Below are 14,117 nucleotides of genomic sequence, written 5' to 3'. Positions count from 1 at the left end.
CAGATTACCCTTTTGTGATACAATCACAGTGGTCCGATCTACTTTGTGACAAGGGCATGGAAAACCTGAAGAAGGATCACGGCTCATAGTAAAACGAGTAGCCAAGTCGTCACGTTGGGTATTTGTGTCTCTCAAAGGCACTCGTCTGCCGCGAACCGGCAAAGTACAATAAGCAGGAAGTCGAGAGAAGCAATTTAGGTAACAAGAGGCAAAACTGGATGACTGCTTATCAGCTTACCAGCCCCGGGGTATCTGCGGTCGTCGGAGGACCCGCCGCTCATCGAGCGGCCAAGGCCGCTCCAATAAGAGTTCGGCCCGCGTTTGAGCACCGGCATCCCTCCCCCTCCTTCCCGAACCTATCTCCAGGTCCCAGCAAAACTGCAACGTCTGCCTATCAGATGATAACGGAACTTCTGCAACTTGAGCCGGGGTCGGGGGTAGGCCAGTGAGATAGACAGTTTTGACAAAACATGGGGTAATATAGTGCCGGGAAAGCTTCCTTGTCTTATCTGGAAACCGCGTCCCGTTGGGTAGGGCAGAGACAGAGAGAGAGATGTGACGATCCACGCCCTATATAGACCTGGCGGGAGCACATTGTGCCTGCTATCATGCAGCGGTGTTCTTTGTGATGCCCTCCGTTCAAGGACATTAGAAATCTTTGCATAGCCAATCGACAACATGATTTTTGGCAGCCTTGCCTTCGCGGCTCGCCATGAGCGAACGGCAGAGGAGAGGAAGCTGGTTAGGAGACTGGACATATTCTTGATGACTTTTGGTTGCATTTCGCAGGGTGAGTAGTTACGAAGATCCTTCATTTATGAGACCTGAGCTAACTCAACTTTCTAGTCATCAAATGTAAGTGATAGAACAACCTGGATTCAAGGGTAAGGGGCGGTCTGGTTAACGCTGATGTCAAGACCTTGACCAGACGAACATCAGCAACGCATACGTCTCTGGCATGAAAGAGGACCTCAACCTCTACGGCAACGAGCTCAACTAGTACGTCCAACCCCCCAAGAGCTACACTTCAGGACTCTCAACGCCAACCGACCTCTCATCTCAGCTTCACAACGTACTTCAACGTCGCCTACTGCATCATGCTCATCCCCTCCCAAATCATACTAACTTACGTACGACCGAGCTACTGGCTCTCTGGCCTCGAGGTTCTATGGGGTATCATCACAGGCATGATCGCCCTCACCAAGAACGCGCAACAAGTCTACGCGCTCCGCGTCCTGCTCGGCCTCTGCGAGAGCAGTGCCTGGCCCGGCATGATGACGCTGCTGATGCACTGGTACACCCCGTCCGAGTTGGCCAAGCGAATGGGATTCTACCACTCGTGTCAGGCGGTGGGCTCCATGATGTCGGGCGCGCTGCAAGTTGCCATTAGGAGCTCCATGCATGGGCTACACGGTATGGCCGGCTGGCGCTGGCTTTTCGTTGTGAATGCCATCATGACCGTGTGCGTCGGCGCTGCGGGCTTCTTCCTTCTTCCCGACACACCTAACAACCCCAACCCCCGCGCGTTCTGGTTTAAGAAGGGACACGCCGAGCTTGCTATGGAACGATTGGAGCGCCATGGTAAAGCAGAGCCCAAGAAGATGACATGGGCCGCTGCCAGGTTCGATGACCCCCCGATCCATCTTTTCAGCCGGTGACAGAGGGCTGACTAGGAACAGGCGTGCATTCAAGAGTTGGGTAATCTACTTTGTACCCGTCCTGTACATTGCGACTGTCCTCTTGTCGTATGGCAATAACTATTTCGGCCTGTTCCTGAAGGCTTTGAAGAATCCGGATGGGACCCCCAGGTGGTCGACGTCCGAGGTGAACGCCATTCCCATTGGTGGAAGTGCGATCAACGTGGTGTTCGGTATGTGTGAAATCCTTTGAAATCCGAAAGAAGAGCCGAGACTGATATGAGTTACAGTCTGGATCTGGGCAATCTTGTCGGACTTGTTCATGACACGATGGACTCTCATCGTTGTTCAGGGTAAGCATCGCCTCACACCCCCCTCTACTAGGACAAATCCTGTCTGACAACTTACACAGCTGTAATTGGCATTGCATGCTGTATCGCGATGAGCGTCTGGTCCTCACACCCAACCACGACACCGCTAGCCACGGCATACGCGTCCAACTTCATCCTCTTCACGGCAATGGGCACCGCGCCTCTCATCTTCGCATGGCTGGCCGACATTCTACCCCATGACCCCGAGGCGCGGACTCTCATCGTTGGAGTTGCCATTGCGGGATACTACGCCATCTCCGCCTGGTCGCAGGTTCTGGTATGGCCGGCCACTCAGGCACCATACTGTAAGTTTATTTCATCAGCCCAAACGCACAACGATCATTGCTCTGACCAGAAACAGACAAGTATGCATGGCAGTCAGCTATTGCCATCGGTGTTCTTGTCATTATCATGACATGTGTGCTTCGTTACATTGATGCAAAGCATCTCGAGTATGTTCATCCACCTACTCGATACCTAAGACAGCTTCTAACGACTCATGTAGGCCCAAGAGAGAGCAGTTCAGAGCCACTGTTATTGAGGCCGCCGAGGCGGGTGATAGGGACGCAGCGGATTCGATCGCTCGCGATTCCGTCGACCGGAAAGTGAAGTCGGCTGCTATTGTGCCGGAAGTCTGAGTTCGTGTCACTTGCCGGACTCGGGTAATCTCTAGACACTGGAACTCGTGGTCCCCTTAATGGATGTTGACTCACTGTACTCTGATATCAGTGGCCACAGATAAACTTGCAGTAATCAAATGGTAAAGATACATTCGACTCAGATAGATTTGAAGTTTTGGATTTTCTCTACCGCCATTGGGCATCATATACAGCCAACGTTTGGTATCATCACCTCGTTTTACTTACGGCATCAAATTCAATGATAGCTTGCTTCCTCGAGGACTAGAAATTTGCCAATAGATTACCACGAATGGCCGCCGTCATTGACCCATGCTCGTGATCTCCCCCTTTTGGTCTCAAAATTAATTCAGAGGCTCTCACATTCGTCACTTGGATCTGTTCGAGTTCAGGCTCTCCAGTGTACCCAGTTGAATCACCAAAGAGACAATAGGGGTTTCTGATCTATCAGATGAAAATATTAACCGTACTGGTCGTATTCTATATAGCTATCCTGGAGTACTTCAACCTACTTGAACATACGAATCCCTGTCCGATCGTTCGGTCATAAAGTCCCCTCTTGTTCCTGTTGGCAAAATGAGGCCCTTCGTGTTCATTTTCCACAGAAGTCAATGTGCGAAAGACCAAAGGCATTGATCTTATCAGTGCGCGTTCTCAGTACTTACTTAGCGCTTGATATTCTGATTCCCATAGAAAAAAACCGAACTTCAGGTCTTCAGTCATAAGCCTGCGGCCGACCGTTGAATCCTACACGGGGAGAAGAAGAAGGAACGACGCTGCGAGCCTCAAGTTACGCGATCCCTGTTTTGCCAACGGTCATAGTTGCCTCCAGGTGTATGCAAAAGCTCACCGCCACCGTCACATAGCAATGCTCATTGAGCGTACGCCAATACCCAAGCAAAACATCACAGACCGATAAAAAGGAAAGAGGGAAGGGATGGTGATGACTGACCTTATGATTCACGCTCCTGGCCAGAGTTTAACAGCGCGCGCCTCGGTCAACCCAGTCTCTGACTTCATTGGAGTATTTGTTTATCTAATCACTCGACCACCTCGCACACAGCTTGACCTGACCTCGCCGATCTAGACGGGCGCTGCTGTGCTGGTGATAGGAATGGTGATTAGACCCCTTAAGTAGGTCGGAACGTCACCTGGACAACTGTCTCGAGGAAGGAGGGACGTTCATATGGGAAAGTGCAAGGCGGCAGTTACCGGTAGGGGAGCAGTGATTGCCAGGCGCAGTTCTCACGGCACCAGGTTGACCAAATAGATTCTCTAGCTTTCGCCACTGAGACAAACTTCATTGTGATATTCTATAAAAATCTAGAATAATAGAATCTACCTATAAGTATCGTCATCATACAACGTGAAAACAATTGAGCTCCATCCATATTCTTAACCTTCAAGAGGAATGTAAGGAATTATGCTGCCATCGAGATCGAATACACCGAAGAATATCCTCAACTTCAAGTAAGGCCTTTGGTTCATTTATTTGACTGTCTACGCGGGCATTTCAGCTCGCATCGTTTCTCTGATAATAAGGTAGATTTCTTCATGCCGAGATAGCTAGCAGCTCATAATCGCCCATAGCCTAGCGTCGAGCAGGCAGGCAGTCCTGATACTCTAGGAAACATCGACAGAATTTGTAGCTGATAGAACAAGCAGAAAGGTATTGAATGTGTTCAGGACGTGTTACTGTTATGCCGCTTTGTAGCTGACCCGGACGTTCGTAAAGTAGCTGTCTCATGCGAAGTATTCCTCCTAGTACGTTCAAGGGCGGCGAGGTTCATGTAAACTATGTTGATATCATCTTTAATCACCAAGATGAAACTGTCTATACGGAAATGCCTGGATAAAGGTGACGATCAAGGCCTTTTAGCACCTACTGTGTTAACAGATATCAATCAAGTCGCGATCGCACTTTTCTTTCGAACCCTATTGTCAGACGAGCTTCGGGTCGTCCCAAGAGTAATGATACGGATTCATGTTGTTGTTCACCCAAACTTGAGAGTTTCACTACTGATTGAACGACGATGTTCGATGACGGAGCGACCTTACTGGTAACAGCTGCCCGATTGAAGCTCGGTTTCAAGATGATGATTACACTAAAATAAAATTGACCAAGTCTAGTCCCAAAACTTCGTTTTTGTGGCCTTTGGCCCGTCGACCTCTTCAAGACGTGCATGGAATAGTATTCGAGGGGGTTTCTCGGCAACAGTAAGCTAATACACATGCTTCCCGTTCCGTCGAAGACGGCAAACTTCAAAACTTCGAACAACGTAGGCAGAAAAGTTCGGTCTCAGTGCCCTTACTCATACTTGCTAAACCCTACCCGCCTTCGAGGCCTACTACATCTTGCCACCTAGAAGCGTATTTCTAGCCTCCCTTCGCTATCTTTAGCGTATTCAAACCATATTATACGTGAAGCAAGGAACAATAGTGATCTCTAGCTTATGAATTGCTCTTAGCAGTACCATGTATCGATCATCTGTTCTATACTCAATATAGCAAGCTTGAGAACCCGAGACGAACCTGTGGAGGTGGTCCGAAGACAATGTTGGACATTGGATTTATGAAGACCAATAGACGTTGTGACTTGAGCCAAGGTTCATTTCTCCCATGGTAACCTTCCCTTTGTACGAGATTCTGACCCGTTGCCACGTGTCTAGTTACCATCTCCTCAACATCCAAGTTCTCTTCTTCTGAGTACGCCTGCCTTCTCTGTTGAATCCGACGAGGCGGACGAGGGAGGTAGAATGATCTATTCTCTATGTATGATAATTTACAATGGTCTTTCTAATCGTAAGTAGGGAAATTTCCTTTCAACACCTATGTTCTGTTTAGTGAATTCACCCTCCTCATGAATTCTTACCCGGAGACCGATGATCAATGGCTGGACAGCAGGGCTCTGGCCGGCCATGGGCCGACTACTCATCCATTGTCGTTGCCAACAGAAAACAGTTTCAAGTGCGGCAGCCACGATGGCCTCTGATGGGCCATATGCTGGCAGGCGTAAACTCGTCTACCATGTAGAGCCCCATCTCAGTCGCACTACAACTGGTCCGGAAAGTCACCGGCCACGATTACCCATCCGGAGTCCATCAATAACGACATGGAACATTCTCCCTAAATCGCTCTTGCAACTCATCATTCATCCTCAAAAGACGAAACTCGGCTTCGCCGCTACATCGACCTTTTTGTACGACAAGAGCCCAAACCACCGCAAAAGTCGGCCCGGCTTCTTCGACGATTCACCAAACCCCAACCCTCACCGTCTACCGGCTACCGGCACGATGGACGATTAGATGTAACAAGAGCACTCAAACATAAAGAAGGGGGAAAAAAAAGGGACACTCAGATCATCAAGCGGATCTACCCCACCGTCAAGCAAAGCACTCACTTCATGCGCTTTTCCGGTGTGAATACTCCGGTGAGCCACTCACCTCGACAACATGTTTGCGGGACGCAAACCAGGCCCCCAATGTAGCGGGGGAAAATATCGCACACGCGAGGTGATGAAGAGAATTTTATCCCTTGCAAAGCGAAAAGGGAGAAAATTTCTCCCGTTGGTTTTCCTCTTGGCCCAGCGTCTCACGAGTGCTTCCAGATCTCGAGCACTGATCACACCCGTTCATGCTTACACCATGTTGACTAAAGACCGGTCTGTACAAAAAAAAAAAAAACACCTAACAAACCAACGAGCAAACTTGGGGCGACGAACACGAACCACCACGCGGCACCGACGACTTCTTCCAAAACCCCCGGGCCTCCCGTCCGTATGTGAAAAAAAAAGAGAGAAAGAGGATCCTAGCACAATCGATCTATTCGTGACCGCGTTCTCGCCTACAGAGGTTTATCTGAACTACTAACCGATCCCCCGAAGGACGGGAAGAACTTAAGAAGGAGTGGCGTGGGGGAGGGATGGGGTCATGGAACCGAAGAAGACAGAGATCAGGGGTTTGAGAGCAAGGCCCCCTTCCTCTCTCTCTTTTCTTTCTTTCTCGGAATCTGCGCCGTGAACCCCCCAGTCCTTCTCAAACGAACAGGTCCCGAAACCTCTTTCGGAGGGGCCGTGGAATTTGGGAACCCTTTAAGTCTATCTTATATGAATCTACCCATAATTTGAAGGAGAAAAAGTAATCCGTCGCGTCGTGATGTGGAATCCTGGCGCGGGCGGCGATGAGCAACAGTGAGGCTAGGCCAGATAGCTCTGCACCTCGCATCTTGCATGCAACGCGCTAGGTGCTGCTGGTATACCCAGGACTAGGCCACCCGAATCCGAGGACCCCAGGTTTCGACATCATTTGACCTTTTTTTCAACAACTTTGACGAACAAGCTAATGTAAAGACAAGAGGTAAGTGCAACAGTGGGCAGAAAAAGTGAAGGAGAGGGGGATATAGAAAGGGAGCATGCGAGCATGAGACGTTTGATCGGATGTGCCATCCATAGTTAGGGCGATCTTATCAAGGCGGGTTTCTAATTGAGGGACGGGACTTTGTTCCAACTTTGCAGTACTCTTTTTTCTCTCTGCTTGGACCGAAGCACGGACGATAGGCCACTTTACAAGCATAATCAACCGAACAGGCCTTCTTTGAAGCCCGCTTCTTTCGAGTGAATGAACTCGGAGGAGGATCTCAATCAAGTGCGGCGGAGTTCTCTTACGCGACAGGGCTGGGTTGTTGGTCGCCGGCTGTGGCTTCGGACAAGACTCCGAGTTGCAAAACCATGGGATGTTCGTGGTAAGTAAGCTTTGGTGCCAGCGGGGGTCTGGATGGGCTCCAGGTGCTGTAAGTGTATCAGTACGGGAAGCGTGGACAGGCAGGGCTGAAACGAGACTACGGGCGATGAACCGTCAGTACGGGATATTCTCCCTCGACTACGAATCAGTTCTGAGGGTCCTTGAATGACCTCGGCATCTGTTCGCTGGACATGCAAGGCTCATGTCGCTTTGCCAGGTTTGAAAAGCGTAAGCGCAACTTTGAAGACCTGACACTACCTAAAGTATGTTGTCAATCATATCACATTTCGCACCTGTCCACTCGAGGAATTTCCTTTGATGGCCACGCGACCAGCTGTGAATACCGAGGCATGCGAGGGTGTGGGATAACGGGGATTTTGACCAGCCCGCCTGGGGAGGAAGCAAGCATTCTGAATGGGTGATTTCTATCAAAATTAGCATGGGTGATGGCGATATCTGCCTGCCCTATCAGTAGTATGTAGCGAATGGTGATCAGCGTGCAGGAACAAGGCGCGCACGTTCTCAGGATGGTGCGATGCGCCGAAGTCATGTCCAGTAAGGGGCGGGGGGGGGGGGGGGGGGGGGGGGGGAGGGGGGGGGGGGGGGGGGGTGCCCCAGGGAGAGGGTGGGGGGGGTGCGGGGGGGGGGGGGGCGGGGGGGGGGGGGGGGGGGGGGGGGGGGGGGGGGGGCGTGGGGGGGGGGGGGGGGTGGGGGGGGGGGGGGGGGCAGAAGGGATCCGGTGCTGGGTGAGAAGCTAGCCCCGAAGCTCATAGTCGTGAGTACCGACCTGGTCAATTTGGAGAGTACCATCAAGCATCGGGCGAGACGACCATTCACAGAAGAGAAGTGTAAGACGGAAGTTTGATGTGATCACGAGTCGTCCAAGTGAGGCTCTTAATCAGGTCTTTTGCCACTATTGCAAGAAAGGCAAGGTAGTCAGGATGCCTGACTCTCGTTACATCCTCCTCCTCGGTATCGTGGACGGTGATTGTGAGAGGTGCGGGAGACGGACGACAGCATTTCGGCCGGCAGAAGATGGCTTTCGGAGGGCGCGGGCGCAGGCGCAGATCTGCGGGCGCGGGATTGAGGCCGACCCAGTCTCGGAAGTGAAATCTACGGCCGGGCATCTGAGTAGGCGGGGAACCGGTGTCATGTCAATTTGTTGGCAACTCATGTAAGTCATTGATTTAGGAGTCTCATGACTCTGCACAATCGTAGGACCTGCAGGCAGTACAGCTTGTGCCTCTAGTGTCTACAGTAGAATCAAAAGAAACACTATCGAGAAGCATTCGAAGTCGAAACGGCGATGGGTTACTTTAGGCCCCCAAAAGCCGAAGTAAGGCAATCTAGGGATAACATGTCGGGTGGTCGGATTGACACCGTTGTATCCCTACTAAGGTAGAGAGAGTGAGGGGGTTGCAAGGGGATGAATGCAACCACTTCCTTTCTCTATAGAGTATAGACTGCTCTGTCTTCCACAGACGTACCAACCACATCGGCCAGCGATGAGTCGGAGGGGTTGGAAGATCCCATCTTTGGGGGCGGGTTGAGTTTCTATTGGTAAGTGGGCAAGAGCTGAGATGAACCATGGTTGCAGGGGCGATACGACTGAAGTTGCACGTGGTGGCTGGAAAAAGGTGAAAGGAACCAGCCCGCCTTGCTCGCGGACGATCAGGAGACTATTCGCCCCAGACAGCGAGATTCCTTCCACGGCGAACCATCGTAGGAGCCCAAGAGCTTTGACCGAGGAGCTGAAGCCATCCCCCACTATGGACAAATCCCCGGAGGACTCGGCGGCTTGCTGCTTGCACACTCAAGCAGCCAGTAGCATGGATTTGCCAAGGGTGCAGAATATAGGTGAAATGATCTGGATAGATGGACAACAGAATAGCTCATAGTATGCGTAAATATCACTGGCTTGACCTCAAGGCCAGGGAGACGGATAAGAGAGAGAAGCTATAACTCTATAGGAAGGTCGACGAGATGCACAGGCATCGCCTGCAAGCCAAGGAACAAGACTCACCGAGCGCAGCGGTGTCGGTCAAGATTCTGCCGTCAAAGATGGGAAGAACTCAAATGCATCGGCCCATCGTTTTCATATTCGGTATCGTTTTCAACCCCTCTGTTTTGGTCGCAAACGGTACAGTCCCTTCCCACTCTACCATCATAAGAAGGGTTGGGTAAGGCCAAATGGGCCCATCTGGCCTTGTGCGTCGTGGGTGGCAGGCTTAGAAGCGAAACGTGACACGTTGGCTTCGAACGAAGCATACGCAGCAGTGTCTCCCATCAGCCCTCTCTGCAAAAGCAGACCTCGGATACCGGAGTTTCGCCGACGTGCAGGTAAGAAGGGGAACTTCGGTCATCCCCCGGAAACTATCAGCGAGGCAGTAACCCCGTCACGGCCATGTCTGTGGGAACGATTGCAGTAGCCCATTGCGAGGTTGAGTGGTGATGGGAATCCTTCCCTCTTGATTGGAAGTTGGGACAAATGTGACCAAGTATTTCTGGTCCAACCATGAAAGGAAAGCGAGAGGACAGAGCTCTACTCTGAACAGCATGTACCCAGTTGTGGGAACATCAAATCTCGGCGGTGCAGGCTCTGAGGAGGAGGGCCTCGACTGACTACACTACTGCAGATAGCTGCGGGTTTGCAGCCGCAGTTGCACGGAATGTCCTTGCAGTCTGGTACTCGTCCGCGGACGTGCGAGATAAGCGGTAGATTCCCTGCCGTCTGATTACCGCGTCGAGCCACTTCGCATCATGTTGAACGTTCTTCTTGAGTCAATATGTTGCTGATGTTGAGCCAGGCAACGGCGCTCGTCACGAAGAAACAACCTGAGAATGCGCGTAGGCTTTGTCGACTCCTGCTGGTGTATTGGATGAGGTGTGTGTGTGAAAGTGGGATGGGTTGAACGCTCAGCCAGCCACGACGAGCTCTGGCAGGGCGGGACAGGGTAAACTCGGGCGTACGACAGGCCAGGGACCAGTCAGGTATGCGGAGTCCACAGGGAAACAAAAACGATAGTCGTATGGATGCGGGTACAGAGTGAGGCTTCTTTTTGTTCTTTCTCCGTCTCTCCATTACTTCTGGAAGACACGAAGAAGGAATGGATCATGGATCATCGGCGATATTGCGACATGTGGGTAACAATCTGCGATCAGGGCAAGCACAGGCACAGGCCTACGGGCCTTGTTTGCCATGATTGCTATGTGCTGAGAGGAGTGGGCAACATGTGGATTCCTTGCGTGGCAGGCTGGACCCAGCTCGCACGAGGAGAGGATCGGCAGTGCGAGTCGTGAGCTTCTCAAGAACGACCCTTTTGGCCAGGGAGATGGATGGGCATCTTCCTACAGATACCCGCCGGTACCAAGGATGAGATCTCGGGAGAAGAGTTGACCAGGGCGTAACGGCGATAAACACAATCAACGGCTGATTGAGCGGTGCGCATTGGGCAACTACACGTAGAGAGTGTTTGAGTGTGTATAGATGTCATGGCGATCTTTGGTTGCAGAGTTGAAGCGAAAACCGAAGTAGTTGTGGCGGACAGAACCCAGCGCATGCAGCGTCAGTAATGACGGCGACTTGAGACGAGAGCGTCTACCTTGAAGGCACAGGTGGGTACTTGAGAGGGGTACGACGGAATAGACTGCGACAATCGACCAAAGACGGAGGGAACTGGGCAAGCTAGCTGGCCTAGAGGGCAATATGTGTTAGAAGTGTTCGGATGCGGTGGTTAGGAACGAGATGGCATGGAAGACAAGATACCTACTACTGCGCTGTATAGCAGGGAGTTGGAGTTCTCAAATTTGCAACCTGGGAGACCACAAAATGCCATGTGCGTGGAGCACTGGAAGCCCAAGTTACCGACCTGGTGGGCTGAAATGTGGTATTGAATCCTGCTTTCGCTTCCCTGGCCAGAGGTTCCGCATTCCATTCAGGTTGATTGGGGGATGCAGCAGAAGAACCCCAAGATGGTTCAGGACGGTTCTTTGGGGCTTTTTGCACAGTGGCAGACTCATACAGGGTCCAACCAGGGGGCGTTGGAGGTCGGATGTCGTGGGATATCGCATGCAGCGCTCCGTATCCGTAGCTACCTTGAGTTAGGTATCTACATGGTAGGTAAAAGATAGACAGCGCTTACGAATGACCGACGTGCATTTGGACGCTGGAGTTCTGGACCAACCTTTCGGCTCCCTCTGAGAAATTCCATCTGCGTGCTTGGTGCTTGCTTGCCTGTATGCTCTGAAGTTTGACAGTGACACCCGCGCGGCGACCGCACGGAGGGGAAGGAGGACGACTCAATGCTTGCTCATTCTCGTGCGTTCCCAGCAGTCGGGCTGGGTGCGTATGTGCGTACCTGGGCCATGCCACCCGTCTGCCTGGTTGCTGAGTTGAGGGTTGGGGAATTGAGGTTAAGGGTTGAGTCATATAAGGTAGGTAGGTAGGTATCTTCACTCCCGTCTCCTGCATCTGTTGTACAAGGTGGGAATGGAAGCCACGACCCGGATTGCGAGACTTTTGGGTTCGTCACCTTGAGAACCTTCCGATGATCGACCTTAGTCACCGAGGTAGGTAGGTGGCTTGCCTGTGCACCTGCCCGAGGTGCGTCGAAAAATTGCTATGCGATCGTGGCTGTTGAAGTCGGGTCTCGAGGGTCGAGGAACGCGTCTCAGAACGGCAGGCACGCCTCGCAGCTCGCAGGCGGGTTCAAAATGGAAGCAGCCACCAAGGCGTCATCCAGCAGATGGTTGCGCCAGTCAGAGACGGCGGCGGGCGGGAAGGTGGGTGCCGGTGTGCCACGGCGCAGACGCTCAGGTGCTTCTTTCCACCCCTCGTGCCCTTCCCTTCTTGCCTACCTTACCTGGGTGCTTCTTACCTGACTTTGGGGGGAGAAGGGTGGGAGCCTGAGGTAGTACCCGCGACTTGGAGAGGTACCGCGATACCTCGACCTAGAGAGGCACCTTGCCTTACATGGATTTCCTGCCTGAGGCACAGAACATAGCAGAGAGGTGGTCGACGGGATTGGTCAAGGTACCGGGGTACGGATGCGCTACCTTCCACCTTCCACCTTCCACGGACGCCGACCCCCTCCCCCTGCCCTTGCTTTTGACGTGCTTCTCCCCTGCAAACCCTGTTCCCAGTGGTTCCAGTCGCCATCCCCGGTGCGCCCCTCGACTGCATGGCAAAGTGGCTCCGAAGAAGGCTTCGTGGGCTTCCACACTTTCGATCGATGTTCGAGAAGGCGGCCAGAAGAGTGGACGCAGGACCCTGTCCCTTTCCCCCGCCGCTGGCCCCTTGCCTGCTCGTCGCTGCCCTGCTGGCCCCCCTCACACACATGAGATAAGCACCACCAGCCCGAAAACTGCAGCGGCCGATCAGTGATGCATTGCCTCGCACTACAATCTCACCAACTACGTCGACCTTACCACGGCCAATCCATTCGCCCATCCATTTCATATTATCCCTCCATCAAGGAATCAGATGAGTCCATCACCACCAGTCGCTCCTCCAATGTTAAAAAGCTGACACGCTCATAGCTTTCTGGAGTGAACACAAGGCGAGAGTTTGACGACCATCGGCACCTACCCACAGGAATGGATACGCAGGTTGGTCAGCCACTGCGGGACAAGGTACCCTTCTGCAAGTATCTTCTCCCCCCCCCCTCCGTCATCGTCCCATGCCTGCCAGGGGCTTAGGCTTGTCTGAATCCAGATCTGACATTCTGATTCCGACGGGCACTGACATTCTGAGTCCGACAAAGTATTCCCTCCGCCTTGCCTTGCACCCCAGGCCCTGACCTGAGCCGACTCTACGCTGCTACAGCCTACGGACACTACTAGCACTTGATTTCCGGCCGGCCAGCTGCCTACCAGGCTATTCAGCACGAGCGCTAGCCGTCCGGCACCTTCGCTCTGTGCGTCTCAGCGCGAGATGCCTATCAGATAACTCGGTCGAATAGGTCTCTAATTGTCCGCTTTGTCCTTGGCCCGCATTCATCGTATTTTCACTCACGCTCCGTGCCTTCGATCTGTTTTTGTTGTCGACTTTTGGTCCGAGTCGAATCGCGTTGATATTTAGTACCTGCGCAGGACAACTCCATGCTCGGCACGGCGATACATGCTTTGCAGAATACAGTCAACACGAACAAGGGTCGGATCTAGAGCTGCCCGTCTTGGCATGCCGTTGTTTGTGACGAATCTTGGGCCGGAGGGAATGCTTCTGTTGCATCTGCGCCAGATTCTTAAGCGAGAAGAAAAGGGCAGAGACAGAACCGTCACCAGAGAGACTTGTTCCCAATAAGCGCCCCTTTCTTGACTCCAAGCTAAGGTAAGGTATCTGTGGTCTGAAGCATGTCGCTTGGAAGCCCAGCCGTGCCCTGGCTCATCTGGCGTTGCAGTCACATTCAACACTCCCGTCTCGAGGCCGCAGTGAACCTAGGCTCTTTCCTTCTTTTCTCACTCACGAAACTAGGATCGGGATTGAAAACCAGCACGGAATTATGTAATGTTTGGTCCGAGCTGAGCTATTTGGGCTGGAGATGTCTCTGTCTTCACCTCTCCTACTCCGGCGTTACTGGGTCAATCACCTACTGGAGTTTCGACTGGACATATTTCCTTCTCTTTCCATTCTTTCTGTCCCTATTCTGGGAAAAGAGCAACAAGCAGATGCCTGGGTTGTCATATGGGTTACCGGCATGCTTTTCTTTTGGCGCTTTTCTCTGCTTCCATCCA

At 52.3% G+C, this 14,117-nt stretch overlaps 3 protein-coding genes across 3 annotated transcripts; 1 reads left to right on the top strand and 2 right to left on the bottom strand.

Moving 5' to 3' along the window:
* Window positions 1-678: 678 nt before the first annotated feature.
* CABS01_00245 (major facilitator superfamily transporter) lies at window positions 679-2,646 on the top strand (the record flags this gene model as incomplete). The annotated part of the gene is made up of 9 exons (XM_060533627.1): window positions 679-790; window positions 847-855; window positions 918-999; window positions 1,064-1,621; window positions 1,680-1,870; window positions 1,928-1,990; window positions 2,050-2,313; window positions 2,370-2,460; window positions 2,514-2,646. The coding sequence occupies 9 exons, from the start codon at window positions 679-681 to the stop codon at window positions 2,644-2,646; spliced, it is 1,503 nt and encodes a 500-aa protein (XP_060406141.1).
* Window positions 2,647-7,643: 4,997 nt separating this feature from the next.
* Window positions 7,644-7,826, bottom strand: CABS01_00244 (uncharacterized protein; the record flags this gene model as incomplete). The annotated part of the gene is made up of 1 exon (XM_060533626.1): window positions 7,644-7,826. The coding sequence occupies one exon, from the start codon at window positions 7,824-7,826 to the stop codon at window positions 7,644-7,646; it is 183 nt and encodes a 60-aa protein (XP_060406140.1).
* Window positions 7,827-10,841: 3,015 nt separating this feature from the next.
* Window positions 10,842-11,814, bottom strand: CABS01_00243 (uncharacterized protein; the record flags this gene model as incomplete). Its single annotated transcript, XM_060533625.1, has 3 exons — window positions 10,842-11,079; window positions 11,255-11,494; window positions 11,528-11,814. 3 exons carry the CDS (start codon window positions 11,812-11,814, stop codon window positions 10,842-10,844), a joined length of 765 nt encoding a protein of 254 aa, XP_060406139.1.
* Window positions 11,815-14,117: the final 2,303 nt, after the last annotated feature.

Source organism: Colletotrichum abscissum (genome assembly GCF_030869225.1).
Source record: "Colletotrichum abscissum strain IMI 504890 chromosome Unknown Scaffold_1.1, whole genome shotgun sequence".
Classification (NCBI taxonomy): domain Eukaryota; kingdom Fungi; phylum Ascomycota; class Sordariomycetes; order Glomerellales; family Glomerellaceae; genus Colletotrichum; species Colletotrichum abscissum.
Note: the sequence above shows the minus strand (reverse complement) of the source record. Positions and strands in the feature narration are given on the sequence as shown.